The 23,179-nt window shown below is 57.1% G+C and overlaps 1 protein-coding gene across 4 annotated transcripts; it reads left to right on the top strand.

The window, feature by feature from the left end:
- Nucleotides 1-1,393: 1,393 nt before the first annotated feature.
- Nucleotides 1,394-21,227, top strand: SLC45A1 (solute carrier family 45 member 1). 4 transcript variants are annotated; one of them, XM_028108132.2, is made up of 9 exons: nucleotides 1,394-1,498; nucleotides 5,663-6,083; nucleotides 6,675-6,767; nucleotides 7,223-7,447; nucleotides 11,678-12,417; nucleotides 14,956-15,109; nucleotides 16,676-16,852; nucleotides 18,237-18,442; nucleotides 20,961-21,227. In XM_028108132.2, the coding sequence occupies exons 2-9, from the start codon at nucleotides 5,687-5,689 to the stop codon at nucleotides 21,225-21,227; spliced, it is 2,259 nt and encodes a 752-aa protein (XP_027963933.1). In that variant the 5' UTR covers nucleotides 1,394-1,498; nucleotides 5,663-5,686. The 4 variants fall into 4 exon arrangements, with proteins under 4 accessions (XP_027963933.1, XP_087879178.1, XP_087879180.1 ...); XM_088023052.1 differs by lacking the exon at nucleotides 1,394-1,498 and having other exon boundaries at nucleotides 5,687-6,083; nucleotides 14,956-15,136; XM_088023054.1 differs by lacking the exons at nucleotides 1,394-1,498; nucleotides 6,675-6,767 and having other exon boundaries at nucleotides 5,687-6,083.
- Nucleotides 21,228-23,179: the final 1,952 nt, after the last annotated feature.

The following is a 23,179-nucleotide window of genomic DNA, read 5'->3' as shown; positions in this document are numbered from 1 at the left end:
GCCCCCGCCCCCCCCCACCGCCATCCTCTCCCACCTGGACCATTCTCTAAGCTCCTACCTGGTGCACTCACCTGGTCTCCTGGTCCCCCCCAACCCATTTTCCACTCTGAGCTCTACGATCTTTGCAAAATATGAATCCGGTTTAATGCCATCCACTTCCCTGCATCAAACACTTCTAAGCTTCTTCTTGTTCTTAAAATATGACAGCAGCCCATGAGGCCTGCTGGCTGGGCCCGGTCTGCCTCTCCAGCCTCCGCAGCCCCCACTCACCCCGGCCTCTGCATCCCAGCCCCACTGGTTCCTCAGTCCTGCACTCGCCATGCCCTCTCCTGTCACAAGAGCTCAGCCCATGCTGACCCCTCTGCCTGGAACGCACTGCCCTCCTTACTCAGCTTTAGTGTGCTTCCATGTGTCCCTTGTCCTCAAGGAGCACCCGACCCTCCCAATGAGATCAAATTCTCCCTATTATAAACTTTCACAGGGCCACATGCTTCCCCTTGTAACATTTTCTGTGGTTATAATTTCACTACGGGATATCTATTTGCTGTATCATTATTTGATTCAACCCACCTCACTTCTACCCCAGACCCTTTGCACTTGCTCTTTCCTCTGCTGGCATGACCTTCCCCCAGATATCAGAACGGCTAGCCCCCTGGCCGCCTCCTAGTCTTTCTTCACATGTCACCTTCTCCATAAGGACTCATGAACAATCTTACTTAAAACTGCAATGCCACCCCCTCTCCAGCCCCACACTCTAGCTCCTTCTCTGGGGAGTTACTATCTTCAGGCACGTCACTAATTCATGTTATTTGTCTTGTTTAATGTGTCTCTCCCCCTCTACAATGTGGTGCCACAGGGGAGGGAATTTTTGTGTGTTTTGTTCATTGCTATATCCCCGGTCCCTAGATCAGTGTCTAGCATAGAGCAGGCCCTGATACACATTAGGGGAATATGTGAATGCAGTCTAATAGTTCTAGGTTGGGCCAACTTACCCGTTCTGTATAGCGGGCACAGTGCCTGGAGCTTTCAGTGCTTTTAGGAATTGCCAAGAATGAGTGCATTTCTTTTAAAATCGGTGTGGGGGTGGGGGTGGGGATGAGAACTCTTAGGCCGCGGAAAATATTTGAATACATAGTGTTACCATAGTCGTCCCTAACCAACACATTCGTAAACGAAAACTGTAACCTTTCGGGTGGCGGGGGGAGTGCCTAGGGTCCGCTGGAAGTCAACGGTGGGCCTGTTTCTGGGGCTTTCGTGGCAGACCCCCAGCGGCGGGAGGGGTGCGGGCCGCGGCGGGGCGGTGCCGCTTTAAGGATGCTCTGCGGGTACCGGCCGCCGGCTGCGCGGGATGCAGCGTGACGTCACGGCCCCGCCCCGCGGGGTGATGCTGCAGCAGCAGCAGCGGCGGGCCGGGGGCTGCCGGGCGGGGACCCGAGCTGCGCGCGGGCCAGGCAGGAGCCCGGCCTCGGAGAGGGATGCCTCCTGTCTCGACCCACAGGTACCCCCGTTTCCTCCCGCGCCCTCGGCACAGCTGCCCAGCTTCGCGCTGGAGCGACTCGGCGTAGGCCCCCGGGTAACCAGAGTGCCAGGATCGGGACGGGAGGTTGGCACGGAGACCTTTGTTCTTCCTTGATGTCTAACTAATTGACCTGTAAATGGAGCCCCCGGTGTCGCCCCCTGAGTGCGGAACCCTCGGCCCAGAGGAGGTAGTGGCTGGGTGACGGATTAATTTCACCCTGGCTGGGAGGGAGAGCACACACTGGAATTTGCCCCAGGCTTTCGCTGTGCTTCTTGGCGCCGGAGGCCTGATCCCGGGTCACCTGGGCAGGTGTCATCAGCTTCCGGTTCGCCTCCTGCCTGAGGCTGGACCCTCCTGATGGCATCTCTGTCAGCATCCCAGGATTAAGTTTAGGATGAGTTTATGGCCCAGGGTTTCTGCTCTCTTGACACGGTTGAAACAGGAGGCTGATGGCAATTCAGTTCATTCTGATCTCATCAACAAATAACTTCTCAAATTATTTCTGAGGTTATCATACTGTTTATGTTTTTCAGCTTTTATGGGGAAGTAGAGTCAGGTGCTAAGGAAACCCAAGTTCAATGTGCACCTGGCCAGGGTCTTTGGGATCAATTGGTTGTCAGGGAGAGAGGCGGGATTCTGGAGAGCAGAAGTGAGGAATGGGCCCCGATTCAGTAACCAGCGCATTAAATACACCCCTTCGGGTCCACGCAGCCCTTTGCTGGAGTGGACCTTCAAGAAGGTTTTCTTGAAATATTAACTTTGGGAATTGTTGGAAGGGAGAGTGGGGAAGGGATGTAGCCCCGTGGGACCCCAAATTACACGGGCATTGTTTATTTTTATTAATCATTTGCGGCTTAAACTTCCCATACCACTTTGAGGGATTTGTTACGTGAAACATCCTCTGTATTCGAGAAACACAGTGGGCACAGCATAGAAACTTTGTGGGTCCAGCCACATACATACATTTTTTTTTTTTTTTTTGGACTGAATTAATACTCACAGAGTGTGATCCGGATGGCAGGATGGTCTGGTAAATATTTGTTTTTGTGTATTAAAATGCTATTTCATTATTTTAAATTTCACTTTCATTTTTTATAACATTCAAAAATGAATTTTAAACATTCTTCTTAGAGTAAACTTTCATGGACAGCTTTTAATAAATGTATTCTTGAAATGAAAATAGTAACACTGATCCCCCAAGTTGAAAATGAACCCTCTGGGAAGCCTTTCTGAAGTCCAGGTTTCGTTTCTGGTTTAGATGCTGGGTGGTAAGGCAGGGGTGTGGTGGTCTCCCTTTTGCGAGGGCAGGATGAAGGCTGTGTTTGAAAGCCGGGGGTGGTGGGCAGGTGATGGTGAAGTGGTCGCATCACAGTGGAGACATGGGTTAACCACATAGTTCATTTTAAGTAGGGCCAAAAAGGTTCCCCTTTGCAAAAGTATGCTCCCACCGTATGCTGTTTAAATCTGAAATTCTTCCAAAGTGGGCCATGGTTCTTCATTCTAAAACGAAAGGCAAGGTTTCTAATGCCCTGCCCTTAAGTTCACTTTATGGGGATAGAATGCTGATAGGAAAGAGCAGTGCCCTGTGCAGAAGGGGCGAGGGGCAGGTAGAGAGGCCGAGAGGGAGTAGCCCCTGCGGTGGGGGTAGGGCCGTGACCAGACAGGCGGGGTCAGGTCAAGCTCTCCCACACACCTGTGCTAAAGGTCTTCCTTCTCACTTTTAAGGGGGTGGTCTTATTATGTGGTCTTCCAATGGGCACTTTGTTTCTGTGGTTTTAATGAATGAGCGAAGCTCCAGGGAATGCTAACAGCCTCCTGGGTTTTTGAAGGCAAGACTGGCCAAAGAAAGATTTTTCTGGAGTGTTTACTATGGGCTGAGCTAGAACAGGAGGAACAGAACCAAGAAGTTTAGCTTTTTTAAAAAAATTTAAGTTTGACTTCATCTTCATAAATGAATTATGGGTTTTTAAAAAAGTATTTATTATTTAGGTTAGAGAGCGTGTGTGTGTGTGTGTGTGGTGGGAGGGAGGAGGGCAGAGGGAGAGGGAGAGAGAGAGAATCGCAAGCAGACCCCCTGCTGAGCACGGAGCCTGACACGAGGCTCAATCTCACGGCCCTGAGATCACGACCTGAGCTGAATCCAGGGTCGGACGCTTAACTGCCTGAGCCACGCAGGCGCCCCTAGTTACGTTTTTAATGAAGTATACTTTGCCTACACAGTTCTCAGGTATACCTGTTCTTCTTTTAGAGATAGCGTGGGATTTTTCTAAGGTCACAAGATAAGCCATCTTATCCCCACCTGTCCAAGAAGTAAGAGTAGACTGGGTCTCTGGGTGTGTCCATCCCTGGCCTCTCGGTATGAAATCCATCTCTTAGCAGTGGGGCCTGGAAGGCTCAGGTGGTTAAGCATCTGCCTTCTTGCTCAGGTCATGATCTCAGGGTCCTGGGATTGAGCCCTGAGTTGGGCTCCGCGCTCAGCGTGGCGTCTGCTTCTCCCTCTGCCTCTGTGTTCTCTCTCTCTCTCTCAAGTAAATAAATAAAATCTTAAAAACAAAACAAAAATCCTATCTCTCAGCAGGGCCACAAGACCCTTCGTAGTCAGCTAATCCCTTCCCAAGGGCTTCATCTCTCACCCCACTGACATGGCGCCCGACTGTTGCATATACATCTCCTTTACACAGGTGCTTCCCACTGCTTAGAACTCCTTCCCTCCACTTTCCACCCAACTCGGGGGCAAAAACTTTGTCTTTCCTTTATCTCTGTGACCTTGGTGTCTTGGTACTTAGTACTCAGCCAGATGGGAGGATGGGTGTGTAGGTGAGTGGATGGATGGGTGGATGCATGGGTGTTTGGAAGGGTGGAAGGGTGGGTGGCTAGATCAGAAGAGGAGTGGGTGGACGTGTGGTATGGATGGGGATGGATGGATGGGTCGGGGGAAGGCAGAAGGAATGGAGAGATGGATGGGTTGGTGGGTTAACACAGTGCTCTGAATCCTGCTGGGGCGTCTCGAAAGAAAATCACTTCCACCACTGGTGTCTTCCCAACAGAAGGAAGACAGTCCCCGAGTAGATAGGGTGGTGGTTGCGGGGGTGGGGGTGGGGGGCAGTTTAGGACACAAATCTGGAGCGATGAGGCATTTCGGAATGCTTCATAAAGAACTTATGGACTAGTGATAATGTGATGGAAGGTGATGAGTTAGCATCAGAAATAAGGGCCTCATTTTTAAAGCTTAAATGTAATTTTGAAAAAAAAAAAAAAAGCCTGTAACATTAGGAAACCTATCAGTGTTGGGAATGTCATCTTGGGTTTGGGGCCTACTTCTCAGGCAAGATGTCTATTTCTCACCCTCCCTGGTTCTTTTTGTCCCCCGCTTTTTTGGGGCGGTAAACAGTATGCCTATTCAGGGTGTCATCATTGACATGTGGGATTCAGGGTGTTTGGTTTATTTCTTTAAAGAGAGCATTTCCAAACACGATCAAAGTCTCAGTTCTCCTGACTTGACTAAAAATTCACTCATCCACGGGGGCTGTAAGGAAAGGCCTGGAATTAAACTCGTGCATCTGCTTTTAGGCAAGGGCCCCAGCCTCCCGGGAGGAGGCGATATAGTGATAGGCAGGGTGACCGCTGTGACTTTCTGTCCCATGAAGGAAGGGCTGTCCCCTGACCAGGCACAGGTGCTCAGGGTGCCTGTAGGTGGGTCCTGCCCCAAGTCTGGTCTCCCCACCTCTCTGCTCCCCTGGGGCAAAATTCATCCCGAAAATGGGCTGCAAGTCCTAAAATATCCTGGCACCCTTCGGAGCCATGGGGAGCCTAGCTGCTCCCACCTTCCAGGAGGTTCCCTGCCTGGCCGTCCTCGTGGAGCCTCTTTAGGGGTTGGTCCCCTTGAGTTTTAGTGCAGGGACCTGAGGACTGGGGTTGTCCCCCAGAGCAGGGACAGAGCGCCGGCTGAGCCACATCCACAAGCAGTAGGAGCCTCTACTCTGGGGGGCAGCGTTAGACTCTGAGAACTCATCCCTTCTCATATGACAAGGATGAGCAGTTGCCAGTCAGGCGGGGGGCGGGGGGGGGCCACCTGGAAAAACGAACTCTGATGGTGGAGGCCCTGGTGAGTGACTGTCGCCCCTGAACGGGCTTTCCCCACAGGAACACCCACCGGCCCCCCCTACGATGATCCCCCCGGCGAGCAGCACCCCTCCAGGAGAGGCCCTGTTCCCCAGTTTGGCTCCTCAGGACTTCTGGAGGTCTCAGATCTCGGGCTACTCGGGGTCCGTGACCCGGCATATCAGCCACCGGGCCAACAACTTCAAACGACACCCCAAGAGGAGGAAGTGCATTCGCCCCTCCCCACCCCCACCCCCCAACACCCCATGTCCGATCGAGCTGGTGGACTTTGGGGACGTGCACCCCCAGAGGTCCTTCCGGGAGCTGCTCTTCAACGGCTGTATTCTCTTTGGCATCGAGTTCAGCTATGCCATGGAGACCGCGTACGTGACCCCAGTGCTCCTACAGATGGGCTTGCCCGACCAGCTCTACAGTCTGGTGTGGTTCATCAGCCCCATCCTTGGTGAGCCCCAGCTCAGCCCCGATGGCCAATGGCCTCCAGAAACCTCTGGAAGCTTCCAGAAGCCTGAGTTGAAGCGGCTAGGGGGTCCCAAGGGGACAAGGGAGGAGCAAGAGTTAAGTTTTGCTCATTAGTTTGGAGCTGTGGGAGAACACAGGTAGGGTCTCCACACCCCGTATTTTAAGTGACTTTATCTAAACCAGACCACACGAGAGGCATTTCACCGACCCCCAAGGATTCCCGCCATCTGATATGGAGCTATCACTGGAGGATCCAAGCAATAACGCTTGATGTGTTTTGGGTCTGGGAGGTCCTGGAATTTCTTGGATTCCCCAAGGAAGGTCATGGCTGCTTAAGTGCCTTATAGGGGCCTAAGTAGAAAATGTGGGCAGAAGCTGAGCTATTCCAAGAGTCCGTCTTTTGTTTTTCTACCTCAGGGTTGCGTACTCCGAGTTTCATCATTTATTCGCTTGACGCCCTGGGACGTTTGGGTGCAGGTGTTTGAGGGCTGTGACGAGGCTGTCTCTGTCCAACGCGGGGTACGGGGTAGGGTGAGGGGACCCCAGCAGTGACCACTGGCCTGCTCTGTTTCAGGATTCCTACTGCAGCCACTGTTGGGTGCTTGGAGTGACCGATGTACCTCAAGGTTTGGAAGGAGACGCCCTTTCATTCTTGTCCTGGCTATAGGTCTGTTGTTTTGGAACTGAAATAAAGTGGAAAAAAAAAAAAAGTAAAGAAAAGAAAAAAAGGCCCCAACTGCTTCCTCTTAGCAAAATCTAAAAGAGTGTTGACCAAAGCAGTGACGCAGATAATTTCACGGGCATGGTGGCAGGGAGCACCCCGTAACCCGGCCTGAGTTAGCTGTGACAGTCTATCCCTTTGATTTTTTCAGAACGGGTTAATAAAGCGTATGTCATTCCTGCCCTGCTTGACAAAATAAAAACCCTGATCCAAGCAAAAAAAACAAAAACAAAAACAAAAAACCATGGTGAGTCTGCAGGTGACTTTTCCAATGGGCCGTGCTTGAAGTTTGGTTAAAAAGGAATTCTCAGGGCCCTAAAGGTTCTAGACTGAAGCGGCCAGCTGGGCGGGGGACAGAGCTGCTCCGCGTTTCCTTGGCGTGACTTTTGCTCTGTCCACAGGGGTATTGCTGGGCCTCTCGCTCCTGCTCAACGGCAGGGACCTGGGCACGGCGCTGGCCGACTCGGCCGACAACCACAAGTGGGGCCTCCTCCTCACTGTGTGTGGGGTGGTGCTCATGGACTTCAGCGCTGACTCTGCGGACAACCCCAGCCACGCCTACATGATGGACGTGTGCAGCCCCGCCGACCAGGACCGCGGCCTCAACATCCACGCGCTGCTGGCAGGTAGGTCCCCCCGCCGCCGCGGCTGTGGGGGGCTGCGCGTCCCACTGTGGGCGCTTCTGATCGCCCTGATGCAGAACCCGAGTTATAAAACTCAAATACACGGGGGCGCTTGGGTGGCTCAGACGTTGAGCGTCTGCCTTCAGCTCAGGTCATGATCCCGGGGTCGCGGGATGGAGCCCCCCCGTCGGGCTCCCTGCTCAGTGGGAAGCCTGCTTCTCCCTCTCGCTCTGCTGCTCCCCTTGCTTGTGCAAGCTAGCTCTCTGTGTGTGTGTGTCAAATAAATAAATACAATCTTTAAAAAAAAAACCCTCAACTATAGGGGTGAACACTGACGTGATTGAAAATATATATTTCAGACGATGTAGTTCAGCAGCACTATGTAGTGTTGATCTGTGCACACACGTGTACGAACTGTAGGGATAGGTACCTGTGTGCATGTGTAAGTCTCCGTGTGTATGATTCTGCGTGCGCCTTATTCTCATAGTTCGAGGAGTTACTTTCTACCAAGTCACCACGAACCCTGAATTGGCCAGAGCTCAGTCACCGCCCCTGGGAAAAGGACAGGGTTAGGGTCCTGTGAACCTCTGGTCCCATTTTCATCAACCCCATCAGCCCCTAAACTTGTTTTATGTGTTTCTGATTAAAGACACCTTCGAAAGTATATCATGGGTTCACTAATATGGAACGTGTGGCCAATGCATGGCACGTGCCTGAGCAAAGCTTATCTGATACACGTGTTTTCTTTATAAGACACGGCACAGCCTCCTGGGACCTCCAAACAAGAGACAGCGGGGCATCAGCTCTACACCGTTTTAAACGGTGATGTCAGCCCCCCCCATCCCCCCCACCCCCCCGCCGCGGAGAAAAAAAGGCAAAAAGCCTGCAGAAATGTGGCATCATATAGATGACAAAAAAGTTGGCTGTCCACAGTCTTGAGGGTTGAAATAAGAAGGCAGGGCATCGCCTTGTTTGGCCTCAGCTGGGGCCTAGTGCGTCGGGCAACTCCAAGTGCTTGCTCTTCTGCACATAGCTGAGTGTGACTGCGGGTGGAGTGCGTATTGACTGGGGTCACAGACACATTTTAGCGAACAGGTAAATGGGCACATACAGAGTCTGCATATGATGAGGAGTCACACACATGCGTGCCACGCGCACACACACGCTCGAGTCGTGCTTGCTGCAAACGGGAGAAACGTGCCTATGGAGCTGAGACACGAGGCAGGAACGACCGCAGAGCCACAGAGCCTGTGCGATGAGCAGAGGGGAGAGGTGTGGAGCGTGAGGATGATCCTCAGTGAGCACGCACTCGAACACTTCCAGAGAACTGACTGCGGCACAGGACGAGAATTCAGGATGATGCTTGCTTATCCAAGTAGTCTCGAAAAATCAGTACTTTCAGCTTTCTTACACAAAACATGTACCTTGTGCAAAATAAGATGGAATCAAACAACCCCATTTCAAATAGCATCAGGAAGTGTTTCTAAAGGGTCAAGGGAAGGACGTAACAAGCCTGGCGTCTGCAGGCCCTGGACGGACAGGCGGGAGGCCAGAATTGGTCTGGGCTTTTCCTCCTGTTCAGTGTGTGCCCCTGGGCCAACTGCCCAGTCTGTCCAGTCCCAGTTGCTTCTTCTAGAACATGCCACTGCTTGTCACTATTTACACACATGCGTGGTTGGGGGGCAGGGAATTTCTGCAGGGGTCTCGGCCGGGCCAGTGCTGGGGTGTGGAGGGTAGCAAGGAGGACCCCGTTTTTTACCTTATAGTCTTCTGTATTGTTTCTTTTCTTTTCTTTTTTTAAAAGGTTTATTTATTTTGGAGAGAGCGAGAGAGAGAGAGAGAGAGAGTGCGCACAGGTGCACTAGTGGGAGGGGCAGAGGCCGAAGGAGAGAGAGAATCCCAAGCAGACTCCACGCCCAGTGCGGAGCCCGACCTGGGGCTCGATCTCACCACCGTGAGATCCTGACCTGAGCCAAAATCAAGAGTCAGATGCTCAACTGACTGAGCCACCCAGGTGCCCCTCTTTTCTTTTTTTGTTGCGTTAGAATACATATAATAAAAAAATTACCACCAATTTTAAGTGAACAGTTCGGTGGCGTCAAGCAACATTCACATTGTGGTGGGGCCGTCACCACTGGTCCACCCCCACCCCCAACAACTTTCTCATCTTGTAAAACTGAAACTCTGTCCCCATTAGACACTAACTCCCCATTCCCCACGCCCAGCCCCCGGGCTCCCACCGTATACTCTCTCTGTCTCTGTACCTTCGACAGCTCTGAGTCCCTCATATGGGGGGCCTCATGCAATATTTGTCTTTGTGTGACTGGCTGATTTCACTTCCGACAATATTCATCGCTGTTGTGGCGGGTGTCAGAATGGCCTTCCCGTGTAAGGCAGAATAGCACGCCATCGGGCATAGAGGTTGTCTTGCTTGTCCATTCTACCTGTTGATGGACACTAGGTGGCTTCCACATTTCAGCTAGTGTGACTCAAGCTGCTATGAACTTGGGTGTGCCAATGTCTCTTCAAGACCCTGCTTTCAGTTCCTTTGGCTGTAAACCCAGAAGTGAAGTTACTGGATCGTACGGTAATTCTAGTCTAAATTTTCTGAGGAGCCTCCACACTGTGTTCCGTGGTGGCTGCCCCATTCTACACCCCACCAGCCATGCACAGAGGCCCTGATTCCCCCACATCTTCGCCAACACTTGGTATTGTCTCGTTTTTTGATACAACCCATCCTAATGAGTGTGAAGTGGGATCCCACTGTGGTTTGGGTTTGCATTTCCCTGATGCTGAGCATCCGTCCCTTCGTGTGCTTCCTGGCCACCCGTATGTCTTCTTGGGGAAAAAGAGACACTAAATAGATACGTGAGTCCTTTGCCCATGTTTGAATCAGGTTGTTTGTTTCTTCGAGGCTGAGTCGACGTACCATTTCTTTCCTGTGAGAATATATTTGCTTCAGTAACTGTTTTTAAAAAAAATGGTTAATAAAGGTCATCTCAAATCTGACCTTATTTAAGGGCCACAAAATAGCAATTGTGTCTTCAGAAGAGGCGTGAGGAAGCTCACTGGGAGCGTGGAACGTGGGAAGTTAAGAATACTAAGGGGGGGGACATGAAATTCAAAGGCCTGTAAGGACAGTCGGGGACAGACGAGGGAGTTCTAGGGGGAAACCGTTAAGTAAGTGGATTCAGGGCCACGTGCCACCTTGAGGGGTCCGTGGAAGGTTGAGCTGCGTGTGTCTGAGCCCAGGCCTTGCCATAGACGTTGCTATTTAAAAGCGGCTGGTTCTCCCCGAAGCGGAGGGTGGCCAGATCGCATGAGCTGTTTGGATACAGCAACAGCAGGAGTAAACGGAGAGAACTCGCCTCCCAACCAGCAGATGGGCTCGAAATGCAGCTGAACTCAAAATAAGATAAGGCCGCAGGCCCGTGGTGTAGCAGGGAGGGGGGCCGGGGGTGCTGGGGACGTGGGAGCGGGCGGCGGGGAACAGCACTCTCTCTGGAGCTAAGTGCACGCGGCGCTGCTGGCTGGGGGCAACGTGGCACCACCCTCATTTTTACACCGTGCTGCATGAATCAGTTTGCCATTTACCTGTTCCCCGAGGCCGGGGGATGCAGCGAGCAGGAGCAGAGGGCCGGATCCGGGCAGCCCTGTTGTTTCCTGCCGGCTTGCCGACCCGGAGAGCAAGGGTGGCCGTCCTTGGTCACCACTGGGGGTGACTCCCCCAGTGGTGACCGTGCATGAGGATGAGGGCATCAGGCGAGCAAGACCGGGGTGGCCATGAGAATTCCTCCCACCCCCTCCCACACACACACACACACACACACACACACACACGTGTGTGGTCCACGTGTTGGAGATGAGATCTTCCACATTTGCCCGACACTGACACTGGGGGCCTGGGGCTCCTCGAAGGGGGCTGTGACCCCGTGTAGACATTCAGTAGTCCAGCAAGGCCGTAAGTGGGACAGACGTGGACGGGCAGGCACCGTGCCACTTGCTCTGGAGCCCGGCAGCTCCGGGCAGGAGAGGGGGCCCCCGAGGCGGCCCCCTGAGAATCCCATTCTCCTTCGCATTTTTGCTGGGGTTTAAGAGGGCCCCATGCCGGATCTGGATCCCCCCCAACAGATTTGGCCACCTGAGTAAGACACAGAACCACGACTCTCGAGGGCCGTCCCCCTCCCCCTGCCTGCTGGAGGCGGGGGGACTTAACCCCGCTTCTCTCCCCAGGCCTCGGAGGAGGATTCGGCTATGTGGTCGGGGGCATCCACTGGGACAAAACCAGCTTCGGAAGAGCCCTGGGCGGGCAGCTGAGGGTTATCTACATCTTCACCACAGTCACCCTGAGTATCACCACCGTCCTGACCCTGGTCAGCATCCCTGAGAGACCCCTGCGGCCCCCCGGCGAGAAGAAGGCCACCATGAAGAGCCCCAGCCTCCCGCTGCCGCCCTCCCCGCCGCTGCTGTACGAGGAAGGGGCCGGCGAGCCCCTCCCCTGTCCCCCGGCCACCAGCCTGTACACCAGCTTCTCCAGCCCCATCTCGCCGCTCAGCCCCCTCACGCCCAAGTACGGCAGCTTCACCAGCAGGGGCGGCTCCCTGACGGGGATCAATGAGTTTGCCTCATCCTTCGCCACCTCCAGCATCGACAGCGTGCTCATCGACTGCTTCACGGGCGGCCCCGCCCCCTACCTGGCCATCCCGGGCAGTGCCCCGCGGCCGGCCATCAGCGTCAGCTTCCCGCGGGCCCCCGACGGCTTCTACCGCCAGGACCGCGGCCTCGGGGACAGGCGGGAGGGGGCCCTGGCCGCGGGCCCCGACGGGGACGTGCTGAGGGTGGGCTCCCTGGACGCCCCCAAGCCGCGATCGGCCGGGATCCTGAAGAGACCCCAGACCTTGGCCATCCCGGACGCGGCCGGAGCGGGGGGTCCCGAAACCAGCCGGAGGAGGAACGTGACCTTCAGTCAGCAGGTAAAAGCGAAGGTGGGGGGTGGGGTGGGGCAGGGGTCAGAGGGCATCGTGTGCTGTCCCCCATCATGAGTTAGATGGAGAGATGGGTTGTCGCTCTGGAAAGACCTCCCGAGCCCCTCCCGGGGCAGACCAGGCCTGCGTGCGGGGGGGAGAGGCTGCGCCCGCCCAGGACGACGCTCAGGGGGTCTGTCGGGGGCCCCTCGGCGGCTTAGCGCGCTGGTCACCATCAGAGGGACACTCCTTTGAAAGGCGGCCACATTTGCCCCCCGGTAGTTCATTCAGGCCCAGAGGTTCCTGGCGTGAGTTTGTCAGGAGCAGCCTTCTCCCGTGTTTCTCCCCGTGCCCACCGCGCGCTGGGGCGGTGTGAATGTGGCACCGGCAGAGCTAAGTCACCCCCAGGGACAGACACCCCACAAGAAGGCCTGGCAGATTTTCTGGGCCTTCGTGTCTGGCCTCAGCCAGCTGTCCCAGAGGCTGCCGCTAAAAGGCAGCACGAGGCATGGTCTGTGCAGGTGAAGAAACTTCCGGAAGCCTGTTTGCGTTGTATTTCGTGTAAGTCAGATTGGCTGGAAGGCCACCAACTGGTATGTGGAACTTTCACCACCATCAGAATCCGCTCTCTTGAGGAGGCCACCTTCAATAAAAGAAAGGCTATGTTGTCACTTGAAGCAAACGGAGCAGTTCTGGGGCCCACCTGCCCTCAGGGGGGTCACAGGGTGAGAAAGGGTTCCAGGGAGAACTTGGAGTTTCTATAAAACCGTGTGGCCCCGACGGCCGCCCGAGGACGGCGGGGAGCTCGGAGGTGCGGCCTGCTGCCTTACCCGGCCTGTGGCCGCGTCTCCCCGAGACCTGAAGCCACCCAGGCCGCGGAGGGTCTGCTCCTCAGCCAGGCGTCCCCCCTCTCGGCGCCCAGCAGGACTGACGGACGCCCGGTTTCGGGGGAGGCTGACTGGAGACACATTTTGAGGTGGCTGCTCCTTTTCTCTCTGGTTGAATCCTCAAGGGCGCCCGTGTGTCTGGTGCGCCCTTCTCTGGGCGCGGTGGCTGGTCATCCCCGTGCTGCCTTCACCGTCTCTTGAGAGTGACTGTCCTCTGGCCGGGACACCTCCTGGGCTCAGGTCTGGAAAAGGTCTGAAGAACCAAAACTCACTAGAGGGTTAGGCAGTCCCATTACCGTCGGAAGAAAGAGATTTCTCTAAGGGCTCCAGGGCGTTAGCCTCGTCCGCTGATGACATCAGAGCGCTCGCCCGACCTTTTGTCAATAGCGGGTCATCCTAGGCTTCGAGATGCAGTTCCTTAGTTATGGTTGAAACTCTTGTTTGAATCCTTTCTTCTAGGTCCATTGCTCAGTAGAGTATCATTTATGAGCCAGCTCTTTTTTTTTTTTAAGATTTTACTTATTTATTAGAGAGAGAGAGAGAGAGGGGAAGAACGAGCACCAGCAGGGGGAGAGGCAGAGGGAGAGGGAGAAACAGACTCCCCGCCGAGCGGGGAGCCCGAGGCGGGGCTCGATCCCAGGACCCTGGCATCATGACCTGAGCCGAAGGCAGCCGCTTAACGACTGAGCCACCCAGGCGCCCCTATGAGCCAGCTCTTTGAGGAAAGTAAAGGTCCTGAGCTACACGCAAACACGTGTAGCCTCGCGTGGGCACGCAGGTGTCAATTCAGCAGTTCCTCCGGCGGCCGTGGTGACAAGCTCCGTGGACATGGCTGCCCGTGGGACCAGAGCCCTGGGCTGTTAGCTTCCTCTGGGTCTCCCCACTTGGCTTATCCAGGAGCCGACAACAGCGCGGGCTCCCCCACGGGGCCAGGGCAGCGTTCCTTCCTCACCCTTGCTGCTTGCACAATGGTTAACTCCCCTGGCTGGTGTCTGCACCAGCGACCCAGGCAGGGCGACCGAGGAGTGACGCCTTCTCGTGCCAGCAAGGGTTAGCGAACCAGATCAGGGAGTGGGTTTGCCGACGGACTGGTGCTCCTGGGCCCCAGAAAGAACCCTAGCCCCGCGCCCAGGGCCGAGGTCAGTGTTCTTGCTCCCGGCACCTGCTCCGTCGGCCGCCCCAGCCTCCGCGGAGGTGCGAGTCCCACCGGCCCAAGAGAATTGGGAACAGATTCCCCGGTCACCTTGCAAGAAGTCTCTTTGATACCCTGCTCTTACGGAAAAGAAGGGATGTTTGTAACATCTGGATTTGAACCGACCCGTAGTTCTCGTATTTCAGATGTGTCTCCCGTTTGGCAAGGTATCCACTCACTCTCTGTGGCCCAGATCTCTCGTCCCGTGGCCACAGCGTGGGCGCCCCCCAAATGGGGCTGTTCTCGGCTGCTCCAGGTCTGTGATGAGACGACCTAACGTTGGCTCTCGTTCAGGTTCAGGGTGGCGCTGCACGGCCTCTGTGTGTGTGTGTGTGTGTGTGTGTGTGTGTGTGTGTGTGTGTGTGTGTGTTTCGGATTCACTTTGTCGTCGCAGCAAAATCCACACGTCCCCTCGAGGGCCGGAGGCCGGTGCTCTGACGAGGAGCTTTGTGTGAGCTTCCTTTCCAGGTGGCAAATATCTTACTGAACGGCGTGAAGTACGAGAGCGAGCTGGCGGGCTCCGGCGAGCCGGCGGGGCAGCCCCTGTCCATGAGGCACCTCTGCTTCACCATCTGCCACATGCCCAAGGCCCTTCGCAATCTTTGCATCAACCACTTCTTGGGTGAGCTCCCGGCAAACCTCCCTGCGCGTCCGCGTCCCAGCCTGGGTCTCGCTTTGCGACGAGGCCGTGATGGGGACGGGGCTCCCTGACCTGGAGCTCCCTCCCCCGCCGGCCTCCCAGGACGCCCCAGAGCCCCACGTCCCATCCCGGGGGACATCTCCCGTGCATCTAGATCCCCTAGATGCCACCAAGGGCAGGGTGTGGGGTGGGGCTGCCCCGGAGGGCTTTTCTCCAGGAAGGGCCAGAGAGATGCCTCCTCCAGGCAGCCCCAAAGTAAGCCAGGTGCTCTGGATGGAGGCACACCCCGCCCCCCGTGCCGGACACCTGGTCTCCCCAGAGTCCGAATTCCCATTCCCGAAAGCTCTTCAGACCACTCACAGTTAAGTGACAGACGCCGTTGGTGGGTCTTGTGTCTTAAGCCCGTTTGGGCCTCAGGCTGTCTTACTCCTAGAGCCGAGACAGACACACAGAGAGACGCTCACACGTGCCCGCGGGTGCCTGGCACTGGCCTTGAGCCCACGACCCTTGGCACTCGGGTTGCCATGGAAAAGCCCGAGCTCACATTTCATTCCATTCCGTATCTCCTTGCTGTCGGGTTGTTGAGCCTCTGAGGATGATTAACAACTTGAGGTACTCTAGGGCTCTCAAACGCTGTGGGATGTAAATCAGGGTGTCTTTCTGGAAGGCAATTTGGCAACAGGCAAGAATCTTAAAAATGCCCATCACCTTGATTCCAGTGACCCTACTTGGTATTCTTTGCAAGAACGTAATCAGAACTGTAACCAAGAATCTATGTCCCAGGTACTCATCACAGCATGATGTATAATAGCCAGACGCTGGGGGGCGGGGTTGGGGGGGCCGTACATGTCCAGCCATGCAAGAAGGGGTTAAATTGATGAAAGGCGTGTCCACCTTGTGCAGTGCTTTGCTGCCATTGAAATGGGCCGTTGAGGAAGACTTAATGGCATAGGGACTGTGCATGATAATTATTGGGGTTCAAGAGGTCCCGCAAATGCCACCCCCCTTCCTCTACCGAAGACGGAACTGACACGGACGTCGAGTGTACGGAACCCTGCGGTTTCATCGGCGTTGGAGCAGAATGCTCCTCTAGCCACGTTTGCCCTTCGTGTTCCCCTGGCGTGTTCCCCTCAGTGGCACGCCATCCCCTCGTGCTTGCGGCTGTGTTTCCACCGGCATCTTCTTGTCCCCTTGCCGAGAGGCTGGCGGAGAGCAGGACGAGGCAGCCAGGAGGAGTGACCGCTTGGCTTTCCTCGTGGCCACAGTGTTTGGAGAAAGAGCCAAACACGACCTCTCATGCAACAGAGCCTGTGTTTATAAGGATGTGTATTGGCTTTAAAAAAAAAAAAAAAGAAGGAAAAAAAAAAGAACCTACCCAATTTTAACAGAGGGAAAGTGATCTCTGGGTGGTGAGGCTGTAGGTCATCTCTTCATTTCGCTCCCAATCCACGAAAACCGTGTATAACTCTGATCATTGGTCGAAGCACCCGTTGGCGAAAGCAGGGGTCGCGGCGGCACCAGCGGTCACCAGCCCTTTCCCCCTCCCAGGGTGGCTCTCGTTTGAGGGGATGCTGCTCTTCTACACGGACTTCATGGGTGAGGTGGTGTTTCAGGGAGACCCCAAAGCCCCGCACACGTCGGAGGAATATCAGAAATACAACAGCGGAGTCACCATGGGCTGCTGGGGGATGTGCATCTACGCCTTCAGCGCTGCCTTCTACTCAGGTACCCGCCGCCCCCCCGGGAGAAGCGGGGTTGGGGTCCCCTCATGGGAAGTGTGGCTTTAGGGGGGGCGTGGATGAAGGGAGGTCTGCGTCTTCACAGGCTGCACAGGGTGTGGCCTCCCTGTGTGAACAACCTCTTGGGGCTGGCCGGGTGCTGGGCCCGGGGGAGGGAGGGTTGGGGGGGGACTGGGTGTCTCTCCAGACCCGAGAGAGAGCCAGCGGGCAGAAAGGCCAGGCCCGGGAGGGAGGGCAAAGGGGGGGGGGGCCCGGGACAAACATGGAGGTCACCCCCAGGCAGGTGTGCTGCTGCCAACCCCCACCCCCCCATCCTTCCCACGTGGATTCATGTGGCAACTGGTCCAGAGGTGGGAGGGCGGGCGAGGACGGGGGTGGGGGGCAGGTGGGATGGCACGGGGGGAGAGCCAAGCCCAGAGGCTGAGGTGACCCTGAGGTTGGCAGTGGGGGGCCCAGGGGACACAGGAAGCTGAGCAGGATCCCTGCAGGGTGCCGGCTACCATCCCAGCGGGGATCCTGGGTGCTGGTGGGGCCACCAGCAAATTTCACCTCAGGGTCAGCCCCCGGGTTCCGTCAAGGGCCAGGGGGTGGGCGCTTTCGGCCTCGCGGGCCACACAGCCTCCGGGGAACCGCCGGGCACCACTCTGGTGGCTTGGAAGCCGCCTCGGATGAGCTGCTTCTGTCCAACGAGTGTGCGTGGCCGAGTCCCAGTAAGACTTCCATTATGTTCGACGGGAATTGGAATTTCACGTAATTTTCATGTGTCACAAAATACTTGTGTCCTTTGATTTTTTTTTTTTAAGGTTTTATCCATTTATTTGAGAGAGAGAGAGATAGGGAGAAAGGGCACAAGGGGGGGGGAGTGGGAGAGGGGAAGCAGGCTTCCCGCGGAGCAGGGAGCCCAATGCGGGGCTCGATCCCAGGACCCTGGGGTCATGACCTGAGCCGACGGCAGGCGCTTAACTGACTGAGCCACCCGGGCGCCCCACCTTTTGATTTTTTTTTTAAAACCATCTAAGAATATAAAACCCAGGAGGCCCCCGGGCAGGCCGTGGGCCGGGCTTGTCCCAGGAGCCGTTTCCCGGCCGGCTTGGTTTTGCCTCTCTGTCCCGCACGCCGAGCCTGTTCGGCGTTTCAGCCCAAGATCCCTTCACCTGCGGCCCCCTTACCCCAAGGCCTGCCGCCCCTCTGGAGCACCCTGGCCCGGGTGCCCTCAGAGCCGACCCCCCCCCCCGCCCCCGCCAGGCCTTCCGCTCTGGGGCGAACTGCCAGCCCGCGGTAGGGCCCGCCCCAGGGAGGTGGCGCAGGGAGATGGAGTCCGCGGGGCCACCGGGCCCTGTGGTGCCGCTCATGTTCCTTTCCGGCCGCAGCTGTTCTCGAGAAGCTGGAAGAGCGCCTCAGCACCCGCACGCTGTACTTCATCGCCTACCTGGCCTTTGGCCTGGGGACCGGGCTCGCTACCCTGTCCCGGAACCTCTACGTGGTCCTGTCCCTCTGCGTAACCTATGGGATTTTGTTTTCCACCCTGTGCACCCTGCCCTACTCACTCCTGTGCGATTACTACCAGAACAAAAAGGTAAGTGCCTCGGGGTTAGGCCTGGCCTCGCCCCTCCCAGCGGCCTGGAGAAAGCCCACCTGAGACATGGCCCCCGGAGCAGCCCCACGCAGGAAACGAGGGGCCCGTTCAGACCTAAGAAAGTCCAGCTGGTGACAGCAGAGCATAAACCTGAGCAGGGAGCTGCCCGGGGAGGCGCCCCGTTCGCGGGGTGGCGGTGGAGGGATTGGGCAGCGGGGAGGGAGGAAGGGGAGGCCCACCCCTTTGTGTCCCCTTCGGGCAGGTTTCGGGGTCACCTGTTAGCACGGGGGGCTCGGGCAAGGCAAGGGAGGCACTCACTTGGGACACAAAAAACTCAGGGATCAAGGTCAACAATAGGTTAACGCAGTATTTCTAAAAAAGAGAGAGAACTGGTGCCGAAACTTCACCACGAACAGAAGACCAGAACTTGAAAGACAGGGTAGGCGGCAGCCCTGGGCCAAGCCGTGGCAGGGGCCGAGGCAAAAGGAAAAGTCAGGAGACTCGATCCTGTCTTTACAGACAATTCAGACGTTTTGTTCAGCATGGCTTTTCCTCCAACAGCTTGGCCGAGCTAGGGTTCACCGCACAGAACCACGCAGTTCACCCATTTCCCAGGGTGTGTCCCCAGAGTTGGGCCATTGCCACCACGATCAGTTCAGAACATCTTCGTCGCCCCCCAGAGAAACCCTATACCCATGAGCTGTCCCCCTCTGCCATCCTTCCGCCCGCTACCACGAAGCCACTTTGTGCCTCTCCACATTTGCCGGTCGCGGGACGTGTCATGGAAACGAAACCGTGTCGTGTGGTGGCCTTTGTGTCTGGCTTCTCTCCCTCGCGTCATGTTTTCAAGGCGCATCCACGCTGTAGCGCGTGTCAGGGCTTCCTTCCTTCTTGCGGCCAGCAGTGCTCCCATCAAAGATTCTTTTGCAGTAACTTGGAGATTTTAAAATACTGCATTAAAAGATCACCTCAATACCTGGGTTTCTCGCACCCCCCCCTTTTAATTTGGGGCTTCCGTCACCTCCCCCAGGCCCGGCCCAGGAGGCGTCCCGAGTTGTTTTAGGGGGTTCGGAATGTCTGATGAACCCAGCTGGGGCCAGCTCTGAGCACGATGTTTTTTGTGAAAAGTCACATCTGCCTGGAGCCCCAGACATGACAGTGAGCCAGACCCCGGGCCTGCGGTGGTAGCCATGGCCGCCCCTCCCGGCCCCTTCCCTGCCAGCTGCCGGACTCCCAGCCACACAGACAGGTAGTGGCCACAAGGACCGTACCTCCCCCCCCCCCCCCCGGGGTGGTGGTGGGGGGGGGGACAGAGGCTCTGACGGCTGGCGGGTGAGTGCCTGCAGCATCTCGGGGACCAAGGTGCAGAGGGGACGGGGGTGGTGTCACCCCTGCTGGCTGGGGCCACCCCCCCCCTCCGCGACCACCATCCCCTGCAGCCCCAGAGACGCCTTGACTGGGGAAAACAGACGGGCCAGTTCTTGGTGGAAGGCTGTCCCACCCTGAGCGAAGGGACACCCGGAGCCTCGGGACACCCTAACTGAATTTGGTCAGCACCCCTGGAAGCCTTGGGCCTCTTGCTCGTAGAGTCTTCCAGAAGCTCACATTCTTGTCAATCTCTGCTCAGTTGCAGGCTCAGGGCTCACCTGTGACCAACCCCCCCCCCCCAACCCCCGCAGTGGCTTTGCCGACTGTGCGTTAGACACAGGGGCCCACACTCTCCCCAGGACACACCCGGGGCGCACCCACGGAGCACGTTGCAGGTGCCACGAGGACACAGTCGTCCCCAGGGCGGGGGCTTGGCACCATCCCAGAGGGGCCCACCCCGGCGTCTGGATGCGGGGCCGGGGAGGCCGGCCCCCAGGGGGTCCACACACTGTGCTTCGTGGGGGTGGCGCCCGTCTGCTGCCTCAGTGGGTGAGGGTGGCCTGTGTTGGGGAGCAGGGCGAGGGGACCCACCCCGCCTCCTGCCAGCGTCAGTCCTGCAGCAGCTGCTCAAAGAGCACATCTTCACCACCAAGCCCCCGTGGGGCGCAGGGCTGGCACGGAGGGAAGGGGGCGTGTCCACCCTGGAGGTCACAAGCACCTCGGAAAAGCGGCCCGAAGGGCCAGGCATGGAGACTGTGAGAGGCGATTTCAGGGTGTGTGACGGGCAGGTGGGCCGGCGGAGGTGAGGGAAGGGGACGAGCCGGGCGGCGGAGTGCCAGCCAGCCTGGCAGCTGCCTGTCTTTCAGGAGAGAGGTAGCACAAGGCCGGGGGCTCTGCAGGCCGGACGGAGGGCCTGTGGGAACGCAGCCCTTCTGCCCCCGTTAGTCACGGATTCTTTTCATTGCTCTCATCTCTCTGAACACAAATATTATTCAACTCTTGGCTGAACTCCCTGCACATGTCGTCGGCGCTGGAAAATGTGAGCCTGCCGTGCGTGGGCCGCTCGGGGCCCCTGGGCCAGCAGGAAACGTGGGGCTGGGTCACCTTGCGGCCCAGGGGTCCCGCTGATGGGTTTCTCCTTCTGGATCAGTTTGCAGGGTCCCGTGCGGACGGCACCAGGCGGGGCATGGGCGTGGACATCTCCCTGCTGAGCTGCCAGTACTTCTTGGCCCAGATTCTGGTCTCCCTGGTGCTGGGGCCTCTGACCTCGGCCGTGGGCAGCGCCAACGGGGTCATGTATTTCTCTAGCCTGGTGTCCTTCCTGGGCTGCTTGTACTCCTCCCTGTTTGTCGTTTATGAAATCCCTCCCAGCGACTCCGCCGAGGAGGAGCACCGGCCCCTCCTGCTGAACGTCTGACACCCCAGGGCCCCGGCTTTGGCCTCGGGCCTGTGCCTGGGGGTCGGCCAGTGAGAAGCTCGAGGCCTTGGTGGACGCAGGACGGGTCTCCTGTGGAATGTACATATGTGATAAAACAATAAACGGCAGCAGCGAAGCCTACGGTTCCTCGTCGTGGCTCTCCCGAGGGCGGAGAGGTCACCTGGGGAGCGGCCTGCTCCCCGTGGGGGCTTGGGGAGGGGGCTGCGGGAGTCGCTCATTGACAGGAGAGGTGCATATGTAACTCGGCGGTTCTCAGCTGGAGGCCATTTTGCACCCCCACCCCCACCCCGGGAAGACATTTGGCAATGTCTGGAGATAGTTTGGGTTGTCACAACTCGGGCGGGTGCCTACCGTCCAGAGATGCCTTAAACCTCCTGCAGTGACAGGGCAGCCCCCACAGCGAAGAACGTTCCAGCCCCAAAGGTCAATTGTACCCAGAGGTGCCCAGCGCCTGATCTAACTGTACACTGCATCCCAGAATGGAGTTAGAGCGTACAATGCTTTTGGGACATTCATTCATTCATTCTCCCACCCAGCCACTCACCCATCCGTCCATCCATCCATCCATCCGCCCGACAGATAGCCATCGAGTGCCCTGGGTGTGCAGGCAGTGGTAGGTGCTGGGGAGCTGCGAGCAAGTTTCCGCCCTCGTGGAGCTGGTGTAGGAAGAGAGGCAGATCACGCACTGAGTTTCTGTGCCCAAGGATGGCGGTAAGTGCTGTGCCCACGAGCAGGGCAGGAGGACGGGGTGACGGGGTTGGGGAGTGGCCTACACTAGGGAGAAGGGCAGCGCCCTGGTGAAGAGAGGAAGCCATCTGAGAACTGAGATGGCAACTTGCTTGGTGCGTTCGAGGGATCGTAGGCTCCAAAACGCTTGGGTCGCAGCATGTCCGGGAAGGCGGGAACCTCAAGAAGGCGGAGCAGATGCCCTGGTGAACGCAGCTCTGCCCTCTGACTTGCCCCCCCCACCGGCACCCGCCATCTTCCAGTTGATGGACCTGCATGCATCTCTGACTTCTTGCGTCAAGGTCCTTCACCATGTGGCTTCTCATCATCTTCCATCGCTCGACGCCCCGAGCTGGCCCGTGCAGCCGGGCAGGCTCTGCTCCCCGAGCTGTGAGTGCGGGCCGTGTGTACCGGGCGGGGTGGGTTGGGGCCGGTCACTGTTGTACCTGCCCACTGCACTGGAGCTGGGCCTGGCCCCCAGCACCCTCACTGCATGGTCCCTGTATTCTGGGGACACACAGGGGACACTGATCACAAGTCCCCCAAAAGCAACGGGGATCCTGGGCCGGCCGCCCGCCTCTGAGGAGAGTCTGGGGTTTATGGGCAGCTAACGTGTCCTGTCATCTTTCTGACAAGTCAGGGACGGTAGGTGTAAAACCCCTAACCCTCTGCGGGGTACCTTACCCACCCCACCACGTGAGCCACGGCCTCCCCAGTGCCATTGCCTGCTGAGGTGGCTCCAAGGGGTCCCTGGAGTCCAGGCCCCTGCTCTCTGTGCCCCCAGATCTGGCCCAGGATCTCGGCCCACTTCCTTGCCTCCAAACTACCCTCCCCGTCCAACCTCCACCCTGCAGCTGGGGGGGGCTATAAACACGCCTCAGTGCACCCCTTACCTCTTAAGAGTTTTGAGGGGATTTCTCAGAGCCTAAGGAACCAGGTCTCAACTCCTCACGCCCCACCTGGGCCCTGCCTGTTTTCCCAAGCCCATGGCCTTCTGTACGGCTCCAGCCCCAGGACTCCAGCCACAGATTCCCCTCTGCCACAGATGTACTCCGAGCCTGTGCTCATGCTCTTCCCACAGGTGAGGCCTTTCTTCCTCTTCGCTGCCCATCATCTTCTGAGTCATCGACGTAGATCCGTCTAACACGCCACCTCCTCTGTGCAGCCCGCCCTGGTTGGAATCAGTTGAGTCCTCTCATTGTGCC

The sequence above is a fragment of the Eumetopias jubatus genome, unplaced genomic scaffold (genome assembly GCF_037043125.1).
Source record: "Eumetopias jubatus isolate StellerSeaLion01/CBP00866 unplaced genomic scaffold, mEumJub1_p1.0 scaffold_4, whole genome shotgun sequence".
NCBI lineage: Eukaryota > Metazoa > Chordata > Mammalia > Carnivora > Otariidae > Eumetopias > Eumetopias jubatus.
Note: the sequence above shows the minus strand (reverse complement) of the source record. Positions and strands in the feature narration are given on the sequence as shown.